The 22162-nt window shown below is 42.5% G+C and overlaps 1 protein-coding gene across 1 annotated transcript; it reads right to left on the bottom strand.

The window, feature by feature from the left end:
• Nucleotides 1-338: 338 nt before the first annotated feature.
• Nucleotides 339-16650, bottom strand: LOC108875744 (polymeric immunoglobulin receptor-like). Its single transcript, XM_051069038.1, has 8 exons — nt 16608-16650; nt 15956-16282; nt 15114-15434; nt 14564-14881; nt 14140-14208; nt 13702-13809; nt 13523-13593; nt 339-1530 (listed from the first exon to the last, which is right to left on the bottom strand). The coding sequence occupies exons 1-8, from the start codon at nt 16648-16650 to the stop codon at nt 1357-1359; spliced, it is 1431 nt and encodes a 476-aa protein (XP_050924995.1). The 3' UTR covers nt 339-1356.
• Nucleotides 16651-22162: the final 5512 nt, after the last annotated feature.

Below are 22162 nucleotides of genomic sequence, written 5' to 3'. Positions count from 1 at the left end.
GTGTGTGTGTGTGTGAGTGCGCAAAGAAAGCAGTGTGAAAGACTCTGTTCAAATTAGAAAGCTGAGCGGCCTGGAGCGTGGTACCATGTAGCATGCGGAACAATCTGGGGAAGAGTAGACAAGTAAAAAAAAGCTGCTTTCCTAGCCACTTCTCCTTGACCTCAATGGAAAATATCATGAGGCCAAGGAAACACGTGAGGGAGCATTGATAAGGAAATAGGAATAGGTAACTGCTGTATTTAGAGAATCTGACCGCACTCACTCTAGGCGTTTTTTTTTAAACCAACTTTATTTATAATACAAGGAAGACATACAGCAATAAACTTAGTGCTGTGGGCTACAATTCAATGAGGTTTCTTGTCCAACACTAATAATATAATAACATGAAAGGAGTATACAAGTTGAAAAAGTTGAGCCATCAAAATAACGATAAAAAAGAAACTGAAGGTTCCAGAGTAAATTATATTCAGACAGAAATATATAGTTTATACGTTTGTTAAGTAGAGAAACGTTTTTGGATCGTGTCACAAACATAACACAGGAGCTCTATTGCATCTTCATGCGTGTTATCTGCCTCAGTGAAACTACGATAGTGCACTGCTTTTAATGCTGCTGCTGCAGGGAATTGTGGGGTGTCATTCTCTCCTTTCCTTTTGTAAATGAAGGTTCAGTGAATCCTGTGCTAAAGGTAATAAGATAGGAAGCACTGAAGCTCCTTTCCTTTACATTTAGAGAATTTACTTCTGACAAGTAGTGGAGAGGAAATGTAAACTCTTATACAATAAGCATAAACACAGCTACCTCAAATATGTTCTTAACAGCATTTGAAATGTACTTTGTTACTTTCCACCACTTTATTTCAGTCCATCAAAAATCTGACACTCACTAACAATCTGGTGATACTGTTTTTATATTTCATGTATATATTACAAAATACAATCCTCATGAATCGATTCAGTGATAACTTTGTAAAGACTGGATTTTCTTTGTTTTGTTTATTGATTCACTTTTACCACAGGTAAACATACGCATGTAAGTAAGTTACATTTTTGTTATTTAGCCGAAATGGATTTTCTCAGTTTTTTACAAGGAGTGCAGGGGTGGTTAACTGTTTGTTATTTAAACAGTAAGCACCATAATGAATGTAAAGCAAAAGTGTGAAATCAAAGTTGAATCAAGGAAAATGCAAGTACTGAAATATGTGTAATGGTAATTATAAAACAAATTCTGAAAGATAAACACAAAGGCCAACAAAGTTTTCAGTCAGTGGTGGTTTGTGTTGGTTAGCTGTTAATGTTAAAGAAAATACAAACAGGATAATTATGGGTACAAATGTGACGAAACAATGCAAGATTCTCACTTATCACCTTTACTGTAAAAGAGAGTAGAGTAGATGTCTTCTGTTGGTACCAAGTTTTGATAAATAGAGTCTTGTTGGTCTCCACCTGTATCATCATTCTGGTGACAGGTGCTCTGTTGTCTGGAGCTCCTCTTCTTCGAGCATGTTGCAGCTTCTGGATTTTCATAAATCTAAAAAAGAATCAACAAAAAATAGACAGATGAGAGGGCGACACACACATTTATTAACACATTGTAGAGACACCAGTTATCAGTCACATACATTTAGAATAAACAGATGAGTGATTATTAAAAACTGTATTCTTCTTGCCAGAGAGTCTAAAAATTGTCCAATAATCACTTAATTATTCAGTTCATTTGTTGAGTAATTTGTTGAGCAGCACGTCTACAGATCAGATTGCTGTGAAATTAGATTTAAATAATCATTATTCCAGGAAAATGACTCCTAATAATTTTGGTAACCTTCTTGACATTTATCATATTAAGTAATAAAGAGTCTACAGCCGTGCCAGCACCTCTGTGAGACACAAAGGTGCATTTAGCTGATTAATAACATTAATATGTAACAATGCTCACAATGACAATGCTAACATACTGAAGTTTAGCAGGTATAATGTTTTGCATGTTTGCCATCTTAGTTTAGCCTGTTAGCCTGCTAATATTTTCTAATCATCACTAAACACAAAAAAACATGAGGCTGGTGGGAATGTTGTTAGTTTTACAGGTATTCAGTCATAAACCAAAACACTGGACAAATTGACATTTTGACCTGATGGTGGCACTAAATAAAGAGTCAGGATTTCACTGGGGTTATTATAATTGATCCTTTTTTTTAAGTATTTTTTTGGGCTTTTTCACCTTTATTCATAGGACAGGGAGAGAGAGTGGGGGAATGACATGCAGTAAAGATCGGGAGTCAAACCGGGGTCCGCCTGCTCAAACCACTAGGGCCCGCATGGTACGCACCCTAACCATTTGGCTATGAGGGTGTCCCCAGAAATTATTAATCAGCTTTAGGCTGTAAATGTCAGTACAAAATGTCAAGGTAATCCAGCCAATAGTTGTTACAGTATTTGCGTCTGGATGAAAATTGTGGACCCTTTTGATTTTAGTGATGAATTTTGAGTAGTGTTCTGTCCCACACATTTGTAATGTGGACTTTAAAGCACACTGCAGCCTCTTGTATCCACAAACAAAGGCTTTGGACTATCATTTTCTTACATCTGCTCCACCCATCGCTTCCTCTGCATCTGCTGCCTTGGTCCTGTTTCTGTTCATGTTGACTCCACCTCCTGGAAACACACAGTCCAAGAAACTGTTATATATATATATATATATATATATATATATATATATATATATATATATATATATATATATATATATATATATGCGTGTTTGCTTGTGAGTGCAAGCTGTTAAGTGCATGTATTTGTATATCAAACATACCTTGAACTTTGTAACATTTGTACTTGTACATGACCAGGGCAAATATGAGTATGAGTAGCAGCACAGCCGGCACAATGAAAACTGCAGGGTGAGACGGATCTAAAAAAAAACAAAAACAAAGAAAAACAAATTAATGAAACATACACTTCCTGACAACAGACATTAGCAGTACACTCCACGATTTGTTATCACATTCTTAAAAACACAACCAACAACATAAGTTACACCAAACATCAGATCTGTGGCCTCACAGCATTTTATACTTTCATGTTCTCTTTTTATTAATAATCAGTGTGTTTTAACATAGCTGCTGGTTTATCACATGCACACACACAGGTGTTTTGTCAAGTAGGAGGATATTTTTCCTTTGCTCACATTCACTCCCTGAAGACTTACCCAAACTGTGACCATAACCACTCCATTAACCTTAACTTTAACTAAAACCAAGTCTTAAACCTAATATGTAATAGACTTGCATTTCCTGGAGACTTACACTAACCATAACCACTGACCCAAAGGTTTAGCTATTTTTTCATTTTAGGAATCCAGAAATAAGGTTGAGGGAATAAATCCATTATGTCATGGTGTCCTGATACAGACCTGCGCTAACTGAAACACCAGGACACTGAGTTTATAGTGATCCAGGGGTCACGTGACTTGGTTTGTTTATACTGCCATGTTGGCAGGAAAAGCCTATGCAAAAATGAATGACACCAGTGCTGATTTCAAGCTGTCAGAGCTCACTTCACACTTAAGATATTGAACTGTGTGTTCCCATCACTCTGTTTTCCTCTGTTCTTCCACTCGCTTCTTGCATGTTTTGGTAATCTGATAAAATGCTCCCCCCTTTGCCTATCTCTGACTATTCTGGCATCCCGGGGTACAACAGCAATCCACTATGTTCACTTTTAATAAATACAGCAGGCAAAGGGACAACTTAGCCTTACCTAACCCCTAAGTCTGACCCTGGCAGTAATTTGAACAGCCTGACCTTTGACTTCCAGCTCAGCAGCAGAGAAAACATCCAGGCCGGTGTTTCTATGGACGCCACAAAGGTACGACCCAGAATCCTCTTGGGTCAAACTGGTAATGTTCACTGTGAATTTCCTTGACTCCTTGTCATCAGTAAGTCTGAACTGTGCATTGTGTGTGTTGTCAGAGGTGATTAGTGCCTGCTGCAGACATGTGGAGGGCTGCTTTCCTCTGCAGATGTACTTCAGGTTGTGCTGGTCCTCAGACTCATATGAACAACTGATGGACACTGAACCTCCCTCATAACTTTGAATGTTGGTGGAACGATCACAGCAGCTGTCTGTCAGTGAAATAAACAACATCAGACTGTTACAAGGACAGACAGATGTATCTTGATCTATATTTGAGTAACAGCAGCAATCACAAAGTAAAATGCTGGACTTTTAGATTTAAGGTCAAATACATTACAGTACTAAAGGTAGTAATAGAAAAACCGCTCTCAGTGTTACATCACTAATGGATAATTGGTACTTGGTACTGCATTTATGTGCATTTAAATGTTGATCTGGAGCTATTTTAACCACTTTAAATACTGTCCTGCAGTCTAATCTAGGGCACTGAATCACATTTAAGAGGATCAAAAGCTGTTTTGTAGATATCAGAAATAAGCATAAGTCAGCATAATTTTACCTGGCTCTACTTCCAGTCTTACTTCAGTGTAGGTATCTTTTCCAGTCCTGGTCACCCCACACCAGTATTTCCCAGCATCCACAGAGCTCAGATCAGAGAGGGTCGTTGTGAAGACTCTTCTCTTTTTGTCATCATAGATGGAGTATTTGTTCTTCTTTGCTTCTGTAGTCTTAACCAGAACATCACTGTTGCCACAGTCATTCCTGCACAGGTATTTCTCATAGGACTCATAACCTTCTCCATAGGAGCAGGAAACATTAACATCTCTCCCTTCATATCCAGACACATGGATCACTGCTGCTGTACTGATCACACAGATCAGAGCAACTGTGAAGACAAGACAACATGAAATAGAAAGAAGGGTTTTCTATTGTCCTTTTTTTTTTTATTAACCTCACATTGACACTGAACAGATACACATTTGATTCTCACAGCATATTTGCTGCAGTGTCTTTGATATTTTTCTTTAATTTCATCACATAGACTGTTATAATTAAATAGATCATTACAACATTACCAGGACAAAGCAACCTGCCATGTACACTACTTGTATTTGCATAAAAAGAAATAAATGTGTGTTCATATAATTCAAATAACTCACTGCAGATGATGAACAGCAGGTTTTGAAGGCTCCACATCTTCACATCACAAGAAAACATAGAAACTAAAACAGATGTAGCTGTATTTCATGAGAAATATTTTGAAACAGCAGTGTTCAAATATCTGGTTGGTCAATATTACACTAACAACATGAGTCTGCAAACCTTCTCTATGTTGCAGTTCCATATTTGCATCAGCAGTGCTTTATCAACAAGGTACTGTATTCTTCATGTGAGAAAGACATGATTGAATGTTCATATGATTTGCACCTTAGATTTGTCCAGTCACACAGTCAATTACAGTTTGTGTCTTTGATATGTTTGCTTGGGATATGTGTTGATTGCAGTCTCACAGGCTCCATGGTGATGATCGAGATCACAGTCCTGACTGCTGGAAATAAAGATCCTTAGGATTTTTTTTCACTATCCAGGTGGGTTTTTCTATGGACCCCACAAAGGTATGACCCAGAGTCCTTTTTGGTCTGCTGCAGACATGTGGACATGTCAATTTTCATTTAATGCAAGTTGTAGTTGTTTAAAGTTAAACCAAGTGCACAGATATGTGTGTTTAACATGGAGCACCTGCTGACAGAAAATGACAGATGTACGTTTGTTGTTGTGTAGACTAAATGATGTTCTTTCTTCATTTTGCTTCTTAAACTGCTCATAATAAAATACAAATAACTGGTGAACTGTGTGAATGGTTGAATTGATTCATCGCACAAACAGCAGTGTATAAACTGTTGGGAATATTAATTAACACATGAACAGTATGTGTCAACAAACTTTGCAAATGTTGAAATCCCTCAGTTCCTTATTCAAACTAATAGATTAATATCTAGCTGAAATTATTGCAAAAACATCAGAATGACGTGTTGGGACTCAGCCCATTCAAAATGGAGGATAAGACCTAATGGCTCCTTTTGTTCCACAGACAAATGAGAGTCATTGAACTCAGTCTCCCAGCGTCCTTCCCAGCACAGCTTGGGTAAGCATAGGATTTTCAACTCTGCCAGTATATACATTGATTTAAGTCAATGTATTACTTGCTCTGTCTGTTTGTCTGTCAGGTTACCTGTTGTTAGCATTTTCACACATGTAGGTGCATCTCACTGTCTTGCATGCAACTTGCTATCTTCCACCTTTTTGTCTGACACCTTCTGATTTGGCCTTAGACAAAAGAATGCTTCTTGGTTAACCTCCTCCACATGACATGACTCTGATTGATCTTTGATTCGGCCATCTTGTTACAGTTCCTTTGTTTTAAGCCATGCGGCTTAAGACAAAAGAACTATCTTAAGTCAGCCATCTTGCCATTGTTTCCACAGACACACACACACAAGAAATATTGATATGGTAATTTTGGTTGTAGTTATTAACTTAATTATTAATCAAGGTTCCAAGTTAATAATTAGTATATTGACTGATTTAATGAATTGGCTATCTGTTCTGTGGATTTAATATAAATTAAACCCTTTAAAAAGTTACTTAATATTAATATTTTTTATATTAATTTTTTATTTATTATTATTATTATTTTTTTTTTTTTTACAATTTTTTGATAGCCAATAACACCTACTTGTTCCCAACAGATGCATGAAGCATTTCATAAAACTTCTTCAAATAAAGAGTAAAAGGGTTAAAGTAATGGCTCAATTACAAAGAAGAAAAAAACTGAGGCTCAAGTAAAGTCATTATGTGTTCTCTCTCTCTCTCTCTCTCCATATATATATATATATATATATATATATATATATACCTGCGCAGCCTTCCACACCTGTCTCCACTTTCCCCTCATCACTCTCCCTATTTAACCTGCCCTCTGTTTTCCCTTCCTCGCCAGTTCTTCATAGCAGTGCACCCCTTATCCTGCCAGAAGTTCCAGGCTGTCTTCTCCTCCAGCTTCTCCCCCGGTCCTCGTCCCCAGTGTGTTTCCACACCGCTGTGCCTCCCTTGGGTCCCTGGCTGTTTCCTCGCCCTGTCTCTCTTGTGTGCTCTCCCAGTGCTCCAGGTCGCTCACGTGGTCTCTCCTGTGTCGTTCCTCCAGTTCCCCCTGGTCCCTGCCTGGTCGTCCTGGCTCTCGAGCTCCAGCCCGTCCTCCCGGCCTCCCTCATCTGCCTTCTACCTGCACCATTCCCCGGACCCCGCTCTGGTCACGGACCCAGACCCTGCCAGACCCACCGCTCTTTTGGCGGCCTCTTTGTGTTCTACCCCAGCCATTTCGGCCCTTTGCTTTCTGTGAACAATAAACGCCCTGGTGAATCCGCATCCTTGAGTCCTCCCTTTTTCAGCGCTAAGCGCTTCATAACAGAAGAACTGGCCACAGAATGGACTCAGCGGACAATCTCACTGGGATGGACCTGAGAGACTTCATCCGGCGGCAGAGCGCTCGTCTCCGCCAGCATGAGCAGGCCCTCTCCCTACTGCAGGCTGAGAACCAACACCTCCACACGAAGCTCAACGAGCTGTCCGCTGCCGCGGCTGTTCCCTCGGCCGTGGCCACTGCTCCACGCTCCCCTGACCCCGCCTACCTCACCCCGAGGTCTACGACGGCACCCTGGGAAATTGCCGAGGCTTCCTGCTCCAGTGCCAAAACGTCTTCGCCCTCAAGCCGCTGTGTTATGACACCGAGCACAAAAAGATCAGCTATGTGGTCGGGCTGCTACAGGGACGCGCCCTCGCCTGGGCAGAGGCCGAGGGCTCCCGGAGACCCTGGAGCACTCGCTCCCACAACGACTTCCTGACTCTGTTCCGAGCGGTGTTCGACTTGCCCGATCACGCTGGCAATGTTGCCCAGCGCCTCCTCGCCCTCTCTCAGGGGACCCGGTCGGTGGCAGACTACGCGGTGGAGTTCCGGATCCTGGCTGCGGAGACCGGGTGGGACGAACCCGCCCTTCGGGGATCTTTATCCGGGGACTCGCCGAGCGGCTCAAGGATGAGCTCGCCGCCCAGGACGAACCGCCGACGCTGGACGCTCTCGTATCCCTCGCGGTGCGCCTGGACAACCGCCTTCAGGAGAGGCGGTGGGAGAAGCACGCCACCTCCAGCAGCCGGCCGGCTCCACCGGCCCCCCCTCCTCAGCGTAAAGCAAAGAGAAAGTGATCAGTTAAGAAACTTTAGTCATTAAATCTAAGATTTGGGGTAAAATCTTTTCATTCACTGACTGTGTGAAGTCTATCATTCATGGACATCAGAATAGATGTGGTTTCTCCCTGTGATGCCAGGCCTCAACTGCAAACTGGCGGGGAGCGTGGATCATCCCCCGACCCCTGTGAGCCCATGCAGCTGGGCAGGGCGCGCCTCACCCCGGAGGAGAGAGAGTCACGGGTCAGGGAAGGTCGATGTATTTACTGTGGTGCCCCTGGTCATTTCATGTCTGCCTGCCCGGTCCGCCCAAAAGGGCCGGGCTCACCCCTAGTGCCGAGGTTAGTGGTGAGCAATACTATTAGCAAGAATAAATCCCGGTTGGTCCTGCCCCTCACTATTAATTTTGCCCAGTCTTCCTTATCTGTCTCTGCTCTTCTAGACTCCGGAGCTGATGGGAATTTTGTGGAGGCGGCCTGGTGCGCTAAGAATCGCATACCCCCCAAACCCCTGGAAGTTCCCCTAGTCGTCACCGCCTCGCCCACGTCACCCATTGCACTCCCCCTCTAGAAGTTATAGTTTCTGGCAATCACCGCGAACACCTCCGTTTTTTTATCCTCTCCACTTCCTCCACTTCGGTGATCCTGGGGTTCCCTTGGTTCCAGCTCCACAATCCCCACATAGACTGGCGGGGGGGTCGGGTGCTGGGCTGGAGCACCATGTGCCATGCTGTCTGTTTACAGTCGGCGCTTCCACCGGCACCTGGCGTGACCGCTCCGGTTCCGGATTCCCCCGACCTCAGCTCTGTGCCCCCCGAGTATCACGACCTCGCACCCGTCTTCTGCAAGCACCGCGCCACGTCACTCCCCCCTCACCGGCCGTACGATTGCTCCATTGACCTCCTCCCGGGCGCGTCATTCCCCTCCAGCAAGCTGTACAGCTTGTCGCGGCCCGAGAGGGAGTCAATGGAGCAGTATATCCGAGAGTCTCTCGCCGCGGGTCTCATCCGGCCCTCTTCTTCCCCTCTGGGGGCCGGGTTCTTCTTCGTGGGGAAGAAGGACGGCTCTCTTCGGCCATGCATAGACTACCGGGGTTTGAACCGCATCACCGTGCGCATAAGTATCCGCTCCCCCTCCTGAATTCGGCCTTCGGCCTTTTACTAAACTAGACCTGCGCAACGCATACCATCTGGTCCGAATTCGGGAGGGGGACGAGTGGAAAACGGGGTTTAATACCCCCCTCGGTCACTTCGAGTACCTCGTGATGCCCTTCGGCTTAACCAACGCGCCCGCGGTGTTCCAGCACCTGATTAATGACGTCCTCCGGGACTTCCTCAATCACTTCGTCTTCCACTCCACCACCGTCAGCTTCCTGGGGTTTTGTGTGGGGCCAGGACAAATCCTGGCCGACCCCGAGATGGTTAAGGCGGTGGTAGCGTGGCCCCGCCCCTCCACCCGGCGCAAGCTCCAACAGTTCCTGGGCTTCGCTAACTTTTACCGGAGGTTTATCCGGAACTATAGCCAGCTCGCCTCCCCGCTCACCCAGCTTACCTCTCCTGCTAAGCCCTTTCACTGGACTCCCCCGGCCGAGGCGGCGTTCGTAAAACTAAAAACTCTATTTTCCACCGCCCCTATCCTGACCCAACCTGATCCCTCTAGACAGTTTATAGTAGAGGTAGACGCCTCAGACTCCGGGGTGGGGGCCGTCCTGTCCCAGCGAGCCGGGGAAGACGGCAAACTCCACCCCTGCGCCTTCTTCTCCCGCCGACTGTCCCCGGCAGAGCGGAACTATGATGTGGGGAACAGAGAGCTCCTGGCGGTGAAGCTGGCACTGGAGGAGTGGCGACACTGGCTGGAGGGGGCGGAACAGCCATTCGTAGTGTGGACAGACCACAAAAATCTCTCCTAAATCCAGTCCGCCAAGCGGCTCAACTCCCGCCAGGCACGCTGGCAGCTGTTTTTCACCCGTTTTAATTTCACATTGACTTTCAGACCAGGAACCCGCAACGCTAAGCCTGATGCGCTGTCCCGCCAGCACTCTCCCGACGAAGATACGCCCTCTCCAGCCACCATCGTGTCGCCCTTCCGGGTGCTCGGGGCCGTTACCTGGGAACTCCAGAACCAAATCCAGGAGGGACTTCGCACGGACCCTGACCCAGGTAACGGTCCCCCTAACCGTGCTTTTGTTCCCCAGGGAGCCCGTTCCGCCGTCCTCCAGTGGGCTCACTCCTCCCGCTGGTCCTGCCACCCCGGACTCTCCCCGACCCTGCATCTCCTTCGGCGGTTCTTCTGGTGGCCCACTATAGAAGAGGATGCTCAGCGTTTCGTGGCAGCTTGCTCGGTCTGTGTCCGGGGAAAGGCCTCACACCGCCCCCTGCCCGTGCCCTCCAGACCCTGGTCTCACATAGCCTTGGACTTTATTTCTGGTTTGCCCCGCTCCCATGGTAACACCATCATCGATCGCTTTTCTATCTGTTCATTTTGTCCCTCTCCCCAAGCTCCCCTCAGCCTCCGAGACAGCCCAACTCCTCGTCACCCACGTGTTTCGTCTCCATGGTATCCCCTTGGACATTGTCTCCGACCGCGGACCCCAGTTCACCTCCCGGGTCTGGAGGGCCTTCTGCCGGGCGCTGGGAGCCACAGTGAGCCTTTCCTCGGGCTACCATCCCCAGACCAACGGGCAGACCGAGCGGGCTAACCAACACCTCGAGTCCACGCTCAGGTGTGTCTGTGCAGCGGATCCCTCCTCCTGGTCGGAGCAGCTTCCCTGGGTTGAATACGCCCACAACACCCACACCTCTGCTGCCACCGGCCTCTCCCCCTTCGAAGCCTCACTAGGTTACCTGCCCCCACTGTTCCCGGCCCAGGAGGAGGAGATAGCGATCCCGTCCGTTCAGCATCACCTCCGCCGCTGTCGCCGCACCTGGCGTCGGACTCGCCAGGCGCTCCTCCGGACCACCGAACAGAACCGTCGGACCGCTGATCGCCACCGGACCCTGGCTCCCCAGTACCAGGTTGGACAGTCAGTGTGGCTGTCCACCAGGAATCTTCCCCTGCAGGCCACCTCCAGGAAACTAGCTCCCCTTTCCGCATCCTGAAGGTGGTCAATCCGGTGGTCCTCAAGCTGGACCTTCCCCCCACCCCGTCTTCCATGTGTCCCAGCTCAAGCCCCACCTCGGCGATCCACTGCAACCTCCGGCCCCCGCTCCGCCCCCTCCGCAGATCATCGACGGAGCGCCGGCATATACTATCAACCGCCTCCTTGATGTCCGGCGGAGGGGACGGGGCTTCCAGTACCTGATGGACTGGGAGGGGTATGGGCCGGAGGAGCGCAGCTGGGTTCCCACCGGTGATATCCTGGATCCGGCATTAATAAGAGAGCTCCACGCCACACATCCGGACAAGCCCGCACCACGGGGTGTTGCCCAGCTGACATTGGCGAGTCGTTAGAGGGGGGGGTACTGTCATGATGCGGCAGCTGGGGCCTGGTCGTCCTGGCTCTCGAGCTCCAGCCCGTCCTCCCGGCCTCCCTCACCTGCCTTCTACCTGCACCATTCCCCGGACCCCGCTCTGGTCACGGACCCAGACCCTGCCAGACCCACCGCTCTTTTGGCGGCCTCTTTGTGTTCTACCCCAGCCATTTCGGCCCTTTGCTTTCTGTGAACAATAAACGCCCTGGTGAATCCGCATCCTTGAGTCCTCCCTTTTTCAGCGCTAAGCGCTTCATAACAGTCATAACTGTTTGTGATAGATATTTTTAACTGCTCTTTATGCTGTTGAGTAATTTGATCCAGAGGTTCTCAACCTGAGGGTCAGGCTGCTCTTGAGGGTCTTCTGATTGGTCAATAGATGAGGGTAGTGAAAGAAGAAAGAGACAGCCTTCAGTAAGTAAAGGACTGAAGTTTGAAGATGAACTCACAACATTTCTTCTTAGACTAGAAGGTAAACAGTTATTAATAATTTACTATGAAGTGATGGCCAAACATTCACAAAGCTACTTTAACAATGCATTGTGTTTTGTAAACCTTATTGCAACATCATTTTGTAAATGTTAAATGTAATCTGAAAAGTAACTATATCTGTCAGATATAAGTGATGGAGTGTAAAGTACTACTACTATACAATGGAAACAAGTAACTCAAATGTGTACTTAACAATACTTGAGTAACTGTTCTTTTTTACTTTCCACAACTTAATTTCAGTCAAAGAAAATCTAGTACTGTCACTCACTGACAGGCCGGTGATGTTGTTTTTATGTTCCATTTGTATAGTGCAAAAAACAATGCTCATGTAGTGATTCAATCATGATTATAATTTGTAAAGACTGGATTTTCTTGGTTTTGTTTATTTATTCACTTTTACTAGAGGTACATGCAAATGTAGGTAACATATATTTGGAGCATTTAGCTAAAAAGTACTTAATATTTTCAGTTTATTAACAGATCAATTTGCAGTAAGCATCATTAAGAGTGTAAAGGTGAAAAGAAAAGTGTAAAACCATGAATCAGTGAAAACACAAGTACAAGTTTTCTCCTATTCATTACAGTAGATGTCGTCTGTTATGTCGAAGTTTTGATAAACAGAGTCTTGTTGGTCTCCACCTGTATCATCATTCTGGTGACAGGCGCTCTGCTGTTTGGAGCTCACCTGCTTTGAGTGTGTTACAACTTCTTGATTTTCATATATCTAAAAAGAAGAATCAACAAAAAATGAACAGATGAGAGGGCGACTTCACTCACACAGTCATTAACACACATACTCCAGTTATCATTCACATATTTTGTAATAAATAGATCAGTAATTATTAAAAACTCTATTCTTCTTGCCAGAGAATCTAAAAATGGCCCAATAATCATTAATATAATATAATAATATAATCAATTATTCAGTTCATTCATTCAGTAATTTGTTGTAGAGCAACACATCTTGTCATCTGTAGGTCAGACTGCTGTGAAATTTGTTATAAATAATCATTAACCAAGGTAAATTACGTCTAATAATTTTGTGACCTTCCTAATTTCCTGTAGATATTCATAGCAACCAGAGTAACTGCCACATTTTTGTTGATCATTTGACCTTTAATCTAATGCCATCATCACAGTGAAATGTTCACTGGTCCCTGAGAAAATCCAAAGGTACACAGTTCATGAAATTCGCTGAGTACATTCATGGTTTCAAGAGGACAAACTCCTTCGGTTTTGAGCTTTTCCAGGCCACCCACACCCTAAAAACAAACTTGACATATTCAGCTCCACTAATAGTAAAATTATTAGTAGGTTGTTCTGTCCCACACATTTGTAATGTGGACTGTGAAGCACACTGGAGCTTCTTGTGTCCACTAACAAAGGATTTGGATGATTGTTTTCTTACATCTGCTCCACCCATCGCTTCCTCTGCATCTGCTGCCTTGGTCCTGTTTCTGTTCATGTTGACTCCACCTCCTGGAAACACACAGTCCAAGAAACTGTTGTTGTTTGCATGCATGTATATTTATGTGTGTTTGCTTGTGAGTGCATTGTTCAGTGCATGTATTTGTATATTAAACATACCTTGCTCTTTGTAACATTTGTATTTACAAAGTATAACCAGGGCAAATACGAGTACGGCCAGCAGCACAGCAGGCACAATGAAAACCACAGAGTGAAAGAGAGACGGATCTAAAAAAAACAAAAATAAAACAAAAGAAATGAATTAAAAAAAACACACAGAACAGAATATAATATAGACTTCCTGAAAACACATATTAGCAGCACAGTCCCCCTATATCTGTGATCACAATCTTAAGAGCACAACAGCAGAAGGAACACCAAACATGAGATTTGTGCTTTCACGTTCCCTTTTTAATTGTTTCAACACACACACACACACACACACACACACACACACACACACAGACACACACACACACACACACACGTGCACACACACACACACACACACACACACACACACACACCACACACACACACACACACACACACACATACCTTTGATTTGTTTGCCAGAGACATGGGTTGATTGTGATCTGACAGTTTCCACGGTGCTGATCAGAAAGACTGTCAGATAAAAGGATTGAGAACAGACCATTTTATTTTTTGATTGATTTAGATTTTTTTGTGAGATGTTACATTGCAATGAAATTTGCATCCATGTAAAAAAAAAACAAACAAACAAAAAAAACGCGCCTTTACTTTCCCTGATGGAAAGTAAAGGCAGTTTCGACATGTTTTAGTTTCAGGAATCCAGAAGGCAGGAAAAGGGATTAAATATATTATGTCATCGTGACCTGATACAGAGCTGAGCAAACAGAATCACCAGGACACTGAGTTTATACAATAAGGATCAAACCTGGATATAACTTAACAGCTACATTCATTTTCACTACTCATTACTCTCTTTTCATAATCGTACCTACTAACAGCTGAATCTTGGTGTAGTTTCCAGGACTCCACTGTGAGTCTGAACCACACCAGTATGTCCCAGCATCATCTGCTTTCAGCTCTGTGATCGTCACTGAGAAAGAGCTGGAAGAAACATCATCTTGCAGTGTGAACCTGAGGTCAGTCTGGCCTGAGGTTTGACTCGTCACCATGTCTGTACAGTTGTTGCGCTGGTCTCCCTTACAGAGGAACTTCCTGTTTGTCTCGTGTTGTGGTGGATAGGGACACTGCATAGTTAATGGACGTCCCATAGTGCCAGTCAGTATGTTTGATTTCACACAGCACCACTCTGTCACACAGAAGGAGGTTTGAGCTAATTTAGTTAAGGATTTTAATAACACAGTAACCTGTTCTCAGGTCAGATTAGAAAATATTATTGTCTCACTTTCCTTTAAATAAAGAGTCAAATCAAAGTTTTGTTGATCTCCACACACCTTTAGTTCTTTAGTAACTTTTTCTCAACATCTGTTAAAGGTAAATGGTTCACTGCAGTATTATGAGGTAGATCTATGACCTCTTACCTTTGACTTCCAGCTCAGCAGCAGAGAAAACATCCAGGCCAGTGTTTCTATGGACGCCACAAAGGTACGACCCAGAATCCTCTTGGGTCAAACTGGTAATATTCACTGTGAATTTCCTTGACTCCTTGTCATCAGTAATTCTGAACTGTGCATTGTGTGTGTTGTCAGAGGTGATTAGTGCCTGCTGCAGACATGTGGAGGGCTGCTTTCCTCTGCAGATGTACTTCAGGTTGTTCTGGTCCTCAGACTCATATGAACAACTGATGGACACTGAACCTCCCTCATAACCTTGAATATTGGTGGAACGATCACAGCAGCTGTCTGTCAGCGAAATAAACAACATCAGACTGTTACAAGGACAGACAGATGTATCTTGATCTATATTTGAGTAACAGCAGCAATCGCAATATGAACATACTGGACTTTAGGTAAAATACAGGAGTATCATTGACTAAAGGTAGTAATAGAAAAATCGCTCTCAGTGTTACATTACTAATGGATAATTGGTACTTGGTACTGCATTTATGTGCATTTAAATGTTGATCTGGAGCTATTTTAAACCACTTTAAAAACTGTTCTGCAGTTTAACCTGGAACATTTAATCACATTTCAGAGGAAACTGAAATGTAGTATTGCAGAAGTATACAGTTACAAAAAAGTGCTCAACTAAAGTACATGTACCTCAAAACTGTAAATGACTTACTTTCCACAATTGTGTATTGCTCAGTGGCTCCATTGCCATGATAAATTATAGGGACAAGCAGTTTCAATTATACAAAATGGTCTTGATAATTAAAATGAAATTATTTCAGTGCAAGTTCAAACAGAGTTTATTCATTTACCTGGCACTACTTCCAGTCTTACTTCAGTGTAGGTATCTTTTCCAGTCCTGGCCACCCCACACCAGTATTTCCCAGCATCCACAGAGCTCAGATCAGAGATGGTCGTTGTGAAGACTTGTTTCTCTTTGTCATCATAGATGGAGTATTTGTTCTTCTTTGCTTCTGTAGTCTTAACCAGAACATCACTGTCGCCACAGTCATCCCTGCACAGGTATTTCTCATAGGACTCATAACCTTCTCCATAGGAGCAGGAAACATTAACATCTCTCCCTTCATATCCAGACACATGGATCACTGCTGCTGTACTGGTCACACAGATCAGAGCAACTGTAAAGACAAGACAAGATGAAATAGAAAAAACACCAAACTGAAAACAGGTTTTCACTTGAAGTAACTTTGTAGTTATTTCAAGTTAAACCAAGTGTGCAGATAAGACAAGATGACAAAAATAGCTGAAAACAAAAAAGTTAAACTAAGTGCACAGATATGTGTGTTTAACACTGTTATGATGTCTTCATTCAAGATCATTTTCACTCTTAAAGTTTGATTTCCAAGACAAATTGACAGATGTACATTTGTTACTTGTGTACAGTATATGAGGCTTTATCTTAAGATCAAAGTGATCTTGGTAAATAAAATACTAATTACTTACTACAGAGGATGTTCAGCAGGTTTTGAAGGCTCTGCATCTTCATGTCACTGCAAAGAAACAGAAACTAAGCTGATGTGATCAGAAATAACTGATGCCACTGTGTGAATGTGTGAACTGACTCTTCACATAAACAGCACTGTGTAAAATGTTGAGAGATAAATATTACACTGAAAGTATGTGTCAAAAACCTTTTAAATGCTAAAATAGATCAAATTAAATCAAGCTTTTTATTTAAAATTAATATGAAAATATTCTTTAATGAATGCAGACCAACAACATTTTGGACATATTTACATTTAATCATTTAATAATGTGCAATGCAATCTGTAATCTCACATAGATAATATGATGACTCTTCTCTCTGCAGGATCATACAGAAAGTGTCTCATATTGAATTCAATGTGACATTAAAACATTACCAACAGAGGGTTCAATGTGACACACTAACCAGAGTTCTGTGTGTCTGTTTTGTAGAAAGTGGGCTTAATCAGAAGAGCAAGTTCAGAAAACTAAATAAAAATCCTTTGAAATGTGTGTGTGTGTATTTGAACTTTTATCTCTGTGAAGACGAGTGTGAGTTTTAAAACTTTTGGGTAAAAGGACATTTAGGCTGGTCCTCACAACTTTAGATGGCTTTTTGAGGTTTGATATTGCCTTTGGGTTTCAGGTTAGGATAATGTGTAGGATGTGTAGGTGCATGCATGTTTGACTCTCTGGAATATATTGTTATGCTCTAAAGTAAATAAACAGCACTTACTTATTTCCAGCAGCTGAAGATGTATTCTGATCCTTTACTTGACTGAAACCAGTACAACAGTCTAAATGTCTTTACAAGCTCAAAATTGTACTTAAGTAAATTTTCAGAGCTACTGCTCGTCTTGCCAGTCTTACTCTGATCAAGAAAAGACTGGTGATCAGTCTCATGCCACTGTGAGGCAGGAAATGTGAAGTTAAACTCTGTTCCTGTTCATCGTAGTTAACACAAACAAGCTCTGACTTCAAAATATTTAAAAACCCACCTTTTGAAGTCACTTTGGACTAAAACCTTTGGTAAATTGCACACTGTATATTTAATTAATGCTGATTTTGATGTTTACATTGTATATTTTGATTTAATACTGTTCTTATTTATATATTGCATATTTAGTATCTGGTTCTGCAGGTCTGTAATTCTGCAGTTGTGGTTTTAATTTATAATTCTATTTTATCCCCATTTTGCTGTAACATGCCGATTTCCCTCATGCGATCAATTAATCTAATTCTAAAAGTAAAAATATGACTTCAGCTAAATGGCCTCTGTATCTGATACATCATTAAATAAACACATAAACATTATCACTTAACAGCAACATTTTACTGGTGTAGCTGTTCAAGGTGGAGCTAGTTTTAACTACTACTGATGGGTAAATTAGTCCAATGGCTCTCAACCTAGGGGTCAGGCTGCTCCCTTACAGCCTTTTCATTTATTTATTTTATTCATTTAATTATTTTAAAATAATAATGATAATAATACTTGAATTGATGAATTTATTCAACAATGACAATGCTTTATAAATACTTGATTTTCTTAGTTTCTATTATTTATTCACTCTTACCAGAGGTACATATACACATGTAGGTATCTTATATTTGGGGTATTCAGCTAAAACTAACATTCTCAGTTTCTTACAAGGAGTGCAGGTGTTAAACTGTTTGTTATATAAACAGTAAGCATCATAATGAATGTAAATGTGAAAGCAAAAGTATAAAATCAAAGTTAAAACAATGAAAACTTAAATAGTGCATATGTCTGATGGTAATTATAAAACAAGTCTAGATGGATACACAGAGACCAGCAAAGTTTTCAGTCAGTGGTGGTTTGTGACTATGTGTTGGTTAGCTGTTAATGTTAAAGAAAACACAAACATTTCGTTACAAATGTGACAAAACAATGCAAGATTGTTTCTTATCTCCTTTACTGTAAAACTGATTCCGGTGGATGTCTTCTGTTGGTACCAAGTTTTGATACACAGAGTCTTGTTGGTCTCCACCTGTATCATCATTCTGGTGACAGGTGCTCTGTTGTCTGGAGCTCCTCTTCTTTAGGCACGCTTCCACCATTTCATGAATCTAAATAAGGATCAATAAAAAACAGAGATGAGTGGGTGACTTCACTCACACAGTCATTAATACATGTTGTAGAGACACCAGTTGACATATTTTACAAAAAACAGTAAGTAATTACCATAAACTAAAAATCATCACTCGATTATTCAATTCATTTGTTCAGTAACTTGTTCCAGAGTAACACATTCCTGATCATTTTGGTGACACCACTGTCAAGTAACAAGACAGAGAGTCTACAGCTGTGCCAGCACCTCTGTGAGGTTGTACATCGGCACCAAGGTATCTTTTAGCTGATTAATAACATTTGCATGCTAAAATACTCACAGTGACAATGCTTACATATATTTACCACATTTGCCATTAGTTTAGCCTGTTAGCCTGCTAAGATTTGTTAATCATCACTAAACACAAAATACACGTGAGGCTGGTGGGAATGTTGTTAGTTTTACAGGTATTTGGTCATAAACCAAAACAGTGGAGAAAGTGACATTTTGATGGTAGCACATCAGAATACACCATTTTTAGGCTATACATGTCAGTACATAATGTCAAGGCAATCTATCTCATAGATGTCGAGATATTTCAGTGTGGATTTTCATTTACTTCCCTGAGTACGTTCAAGGTTCCAAGAGGATAAACCCCTACGGTTTTGAGCTTTTCTCAACCACCTCCATCAAGCCCTTTATGTCTAAATTGTATACAAAAACATCTAATAAGCAGGCTGCAGTTTAATATGCTGAGTATATTCATGGTTTCAAGGCTATAAACCTTTTTGATTTTGATGATCCCTCAACCTTTACAGTAGTGCCACCCTGAAAACAAACTTGCATCTGCTGCCTTGGTCTTGTTTTTGTTCATGTTGACTCCACCTCCTGGAAACACACAGTCCAAGAAACTGTTACACAGTTTGCTTGTATGTATATGTATGTGTGTGTTTGCTTGTGAGTTCATGGTTCAGTGCATGTATTTGTATGTTAAACATACTGTACCTTGCACTTTATAACACTTGTATTTATGAACTATAACCAGGGCAAATATGAATATGAGCAGCAGCACAGCAGGCACAATGAAAACCACAGAGTGAAAGAGAGACGGATCTAAAAATAAAATACAGACATCTGAAATCAGTGTTGTGTCTGTAATACAGATCTTTAGAGCACAACAGCTGGGAAAACAGCAAACATCATAACTGTGGCCTTTCAGCATTTGATACTTTCATGTTCCCTTTTTATTAATAGTAAGGAAGTTGTTGTTAACACTGCATAGACAATGCTAGCAGTAAACGCTGTTTACTTACCAACAGCTTCAGCCACTGTTGTGTTAACAAGAGGTTAGAATAGCTTCTTCATCCTCTCATGTTGGACTGAGGGCAGACCGAACACTACAGTGACTCATTATTGCAAAATGATATTATCAGACAGGGCATGTAAACATCAGCAGGAGAAAAGAACTGATAGAAACAAAAAGTTAGTCACATTGGTGTTGTTTACCTCCACTGGAGACAGATGTGGTTAGAAAAGGAATAAAGTACATGCAGACACAGGAATGTTCTGGATTTTTATCCAGCGCCATCAGCTGATCAAAATAGAATATAAAGGAAGTTTTGAGATGTTTTAGTTTCAGGAAACCAGAAGGCCTGAGGTTTGACTCGTCACCATGTCTGTACAGTTGTTGCGCTGGTCTCCCTTACAGAGGAACGTCCTGTTTGTCTCGTGTTGTGGTGGATAGGGACACTGCATAGTTAATGGACGTCCCATAGTGCCAGTCAGTCTGTTGGATTTCACACAGCACCACTCTGTCACACAGAAGGAGGTTTGAGCTAATTTAGTTAAGAGTCAGATTAGAAAATATAATTGTCTCACTTTCCTTTAAGTAATTACTATATTTTGAGAAAGAGTCAAATCAGAGTTATGTTGATCTCCACACACCTTTAGTAAATGGTTCACTGCAGTATTATGAGGTAGATCTATGACCTCTTACCTTTGACTTCCAGCTCAGCAGCAGAGAAAACATCCAGGCCAGTGTTTCTATGGATGTTTCTATGGAAGCATCATAATGAGTGTAGAAGTGAAAGCAAAATTTATTCTTTATTCTTATTCTTTAATCTATAGGTCAGACTGCTATGAAATTAGATGTAAGAAATCATTATCCAAGGAAAAAGTTCATAATAATGGTGGTGACCTTCCTGACATTTTATATCAGGAAACAAGGACAAGAGTCTACAGCCATGCCAGCACCTCTGTGAGACACAAAGGTTCATTTAGCTGATTACTAACATTAGTATGCTAAAATGCTCACAGTGACAATGCTAACATACTGAAGTTTACCATGTTTGCCATCTTAGTTTAGCCTGTTAGCCTGCTAATATTTGATAATTATCACTAAACACAAAAAACATGTGAGGAATGTTGTTAGTTTTCCAGGTATTCAGTCATAAATCAAAACACTGGACAAACTGACATTTTGACCTGATGGTGGCACTAAATAAAGAGTCAGGATTTCACTGAACTTATTATAATTCATCCTCTTTTAGGCTATAAATATCAGTACAAAATTTCACAGCAATCCATCTGATAGTTATTGAACATTGTAAAGAATCCAACAACTATTGTCTGCCTCTGACTTTGACTGTCACGAGGTCAGCTCCTTGACCTGTCTGTCAGTGTCTGTCTGTTTGTCTGTCTCTGTGTTGCCTGCCCCTCCCCCTTGCTCTCTGTCTCTCCTGCTGGATCTGCTACTCCACACCTGCTGTGCCTCTACAATCAAGCTCACCTGTTTCCTATCAGCCCATCACCCAGGATGTACTTAATCCCTGCTCCTGCCTTCAGTCCCTGCCGGATCCTCGCTCCTGTTCATGGTTTGTCTAGAGAGAAGTTCGGCTCTTCTAGTTTTACACCAGTTACTGCTGTAGTACTAGTCTGCTCTTTTCTTATCCTGTGTTCTCTGTTCTGTTTTTGCCCGCCTGCCTGCCCACCTGCCATTCCCTCCAGTCTGCCTGCCACTCATATTTTCCAAATAAACGTTGTTTGTCTTAAAGTCTGTGTTCTGCTATTGGGGTTCCAAGCCTAGTCGTGACATTGACATAACCTTCATGCCTTGATTTTATCCTACCTCAACTTCTGTAATGCTCTGTTCACTTGCCTTAGTCAAGCCACACTGGAACATCTTCAGCTTGTACAAAATGCAGCATCTAGGCTATCGTCTAGGACTGGCCATTGATCACATATCACTCCTGCCCTATGCAGAACTCTGCCTACATTTCCAAGATACCAAGCCCTTATACCACTGAGTGATCTCTTAGGTCATCTGATCAAAACCTGTTGGCCAAATGCACTTTTGCTGTCCTGCCACACAGACTTTTGAACGATCTTGCCCTTCCCATGAGCTCAGCAGAGTCTGTCGACTGTTTCAAAAAACACTTAAACAGGCTTACTTCAGTGTAGATATCC

The sequence above is a fragment of the Lates calcarifer genome, unplaced genomic scaffold (assembly GCF_001640805.2).
Source record: "Lates calcarifer isolate ASB-BC8 unplaced genomic scaffold, TLL_Latcal_v3 _unitig_5708_quiver_918, whole genome shotgun sequence".
NCBI classification, from domain to species: Eukaryota; Metazoa; Chordata; class Actinopteri; family Centropomidae; genus Lates; species Lates calcarifer.
The sequence above is the reverse complement of the archived record's forward strand: the minus strand, read 5'-3'. Positions and strand labels throughout refer to the sequence as shown.

What these genes read in the sequence shown, in the direction of transcription:
- LOC108875744 (XM_051069038.1), bottom strand. Translation starts at nt 16,650, where the DNA reads ATGAAGATGCAGAGCCTTCAAAACCTGCTGAACATCCTCTGTA. An exon ending in CAAGATTCAGCTGTTAGTAG is followed by an intron (nt 14,209 to 14,563) that starts GTACGATTATGA and finishes TTTATCTGACAG; the next exon opens with TCTTTCTGATCAGCACCGTG. An exon ending in AAGCGATGGGTGGAGCAGAT is followed by an intron (nt 1,531 to 13,522) that starts GTAAGAAAACAA and finishes ATTCTTTTTTAG; the next exon opens with ATTTATGAAAATCCAGAAGC.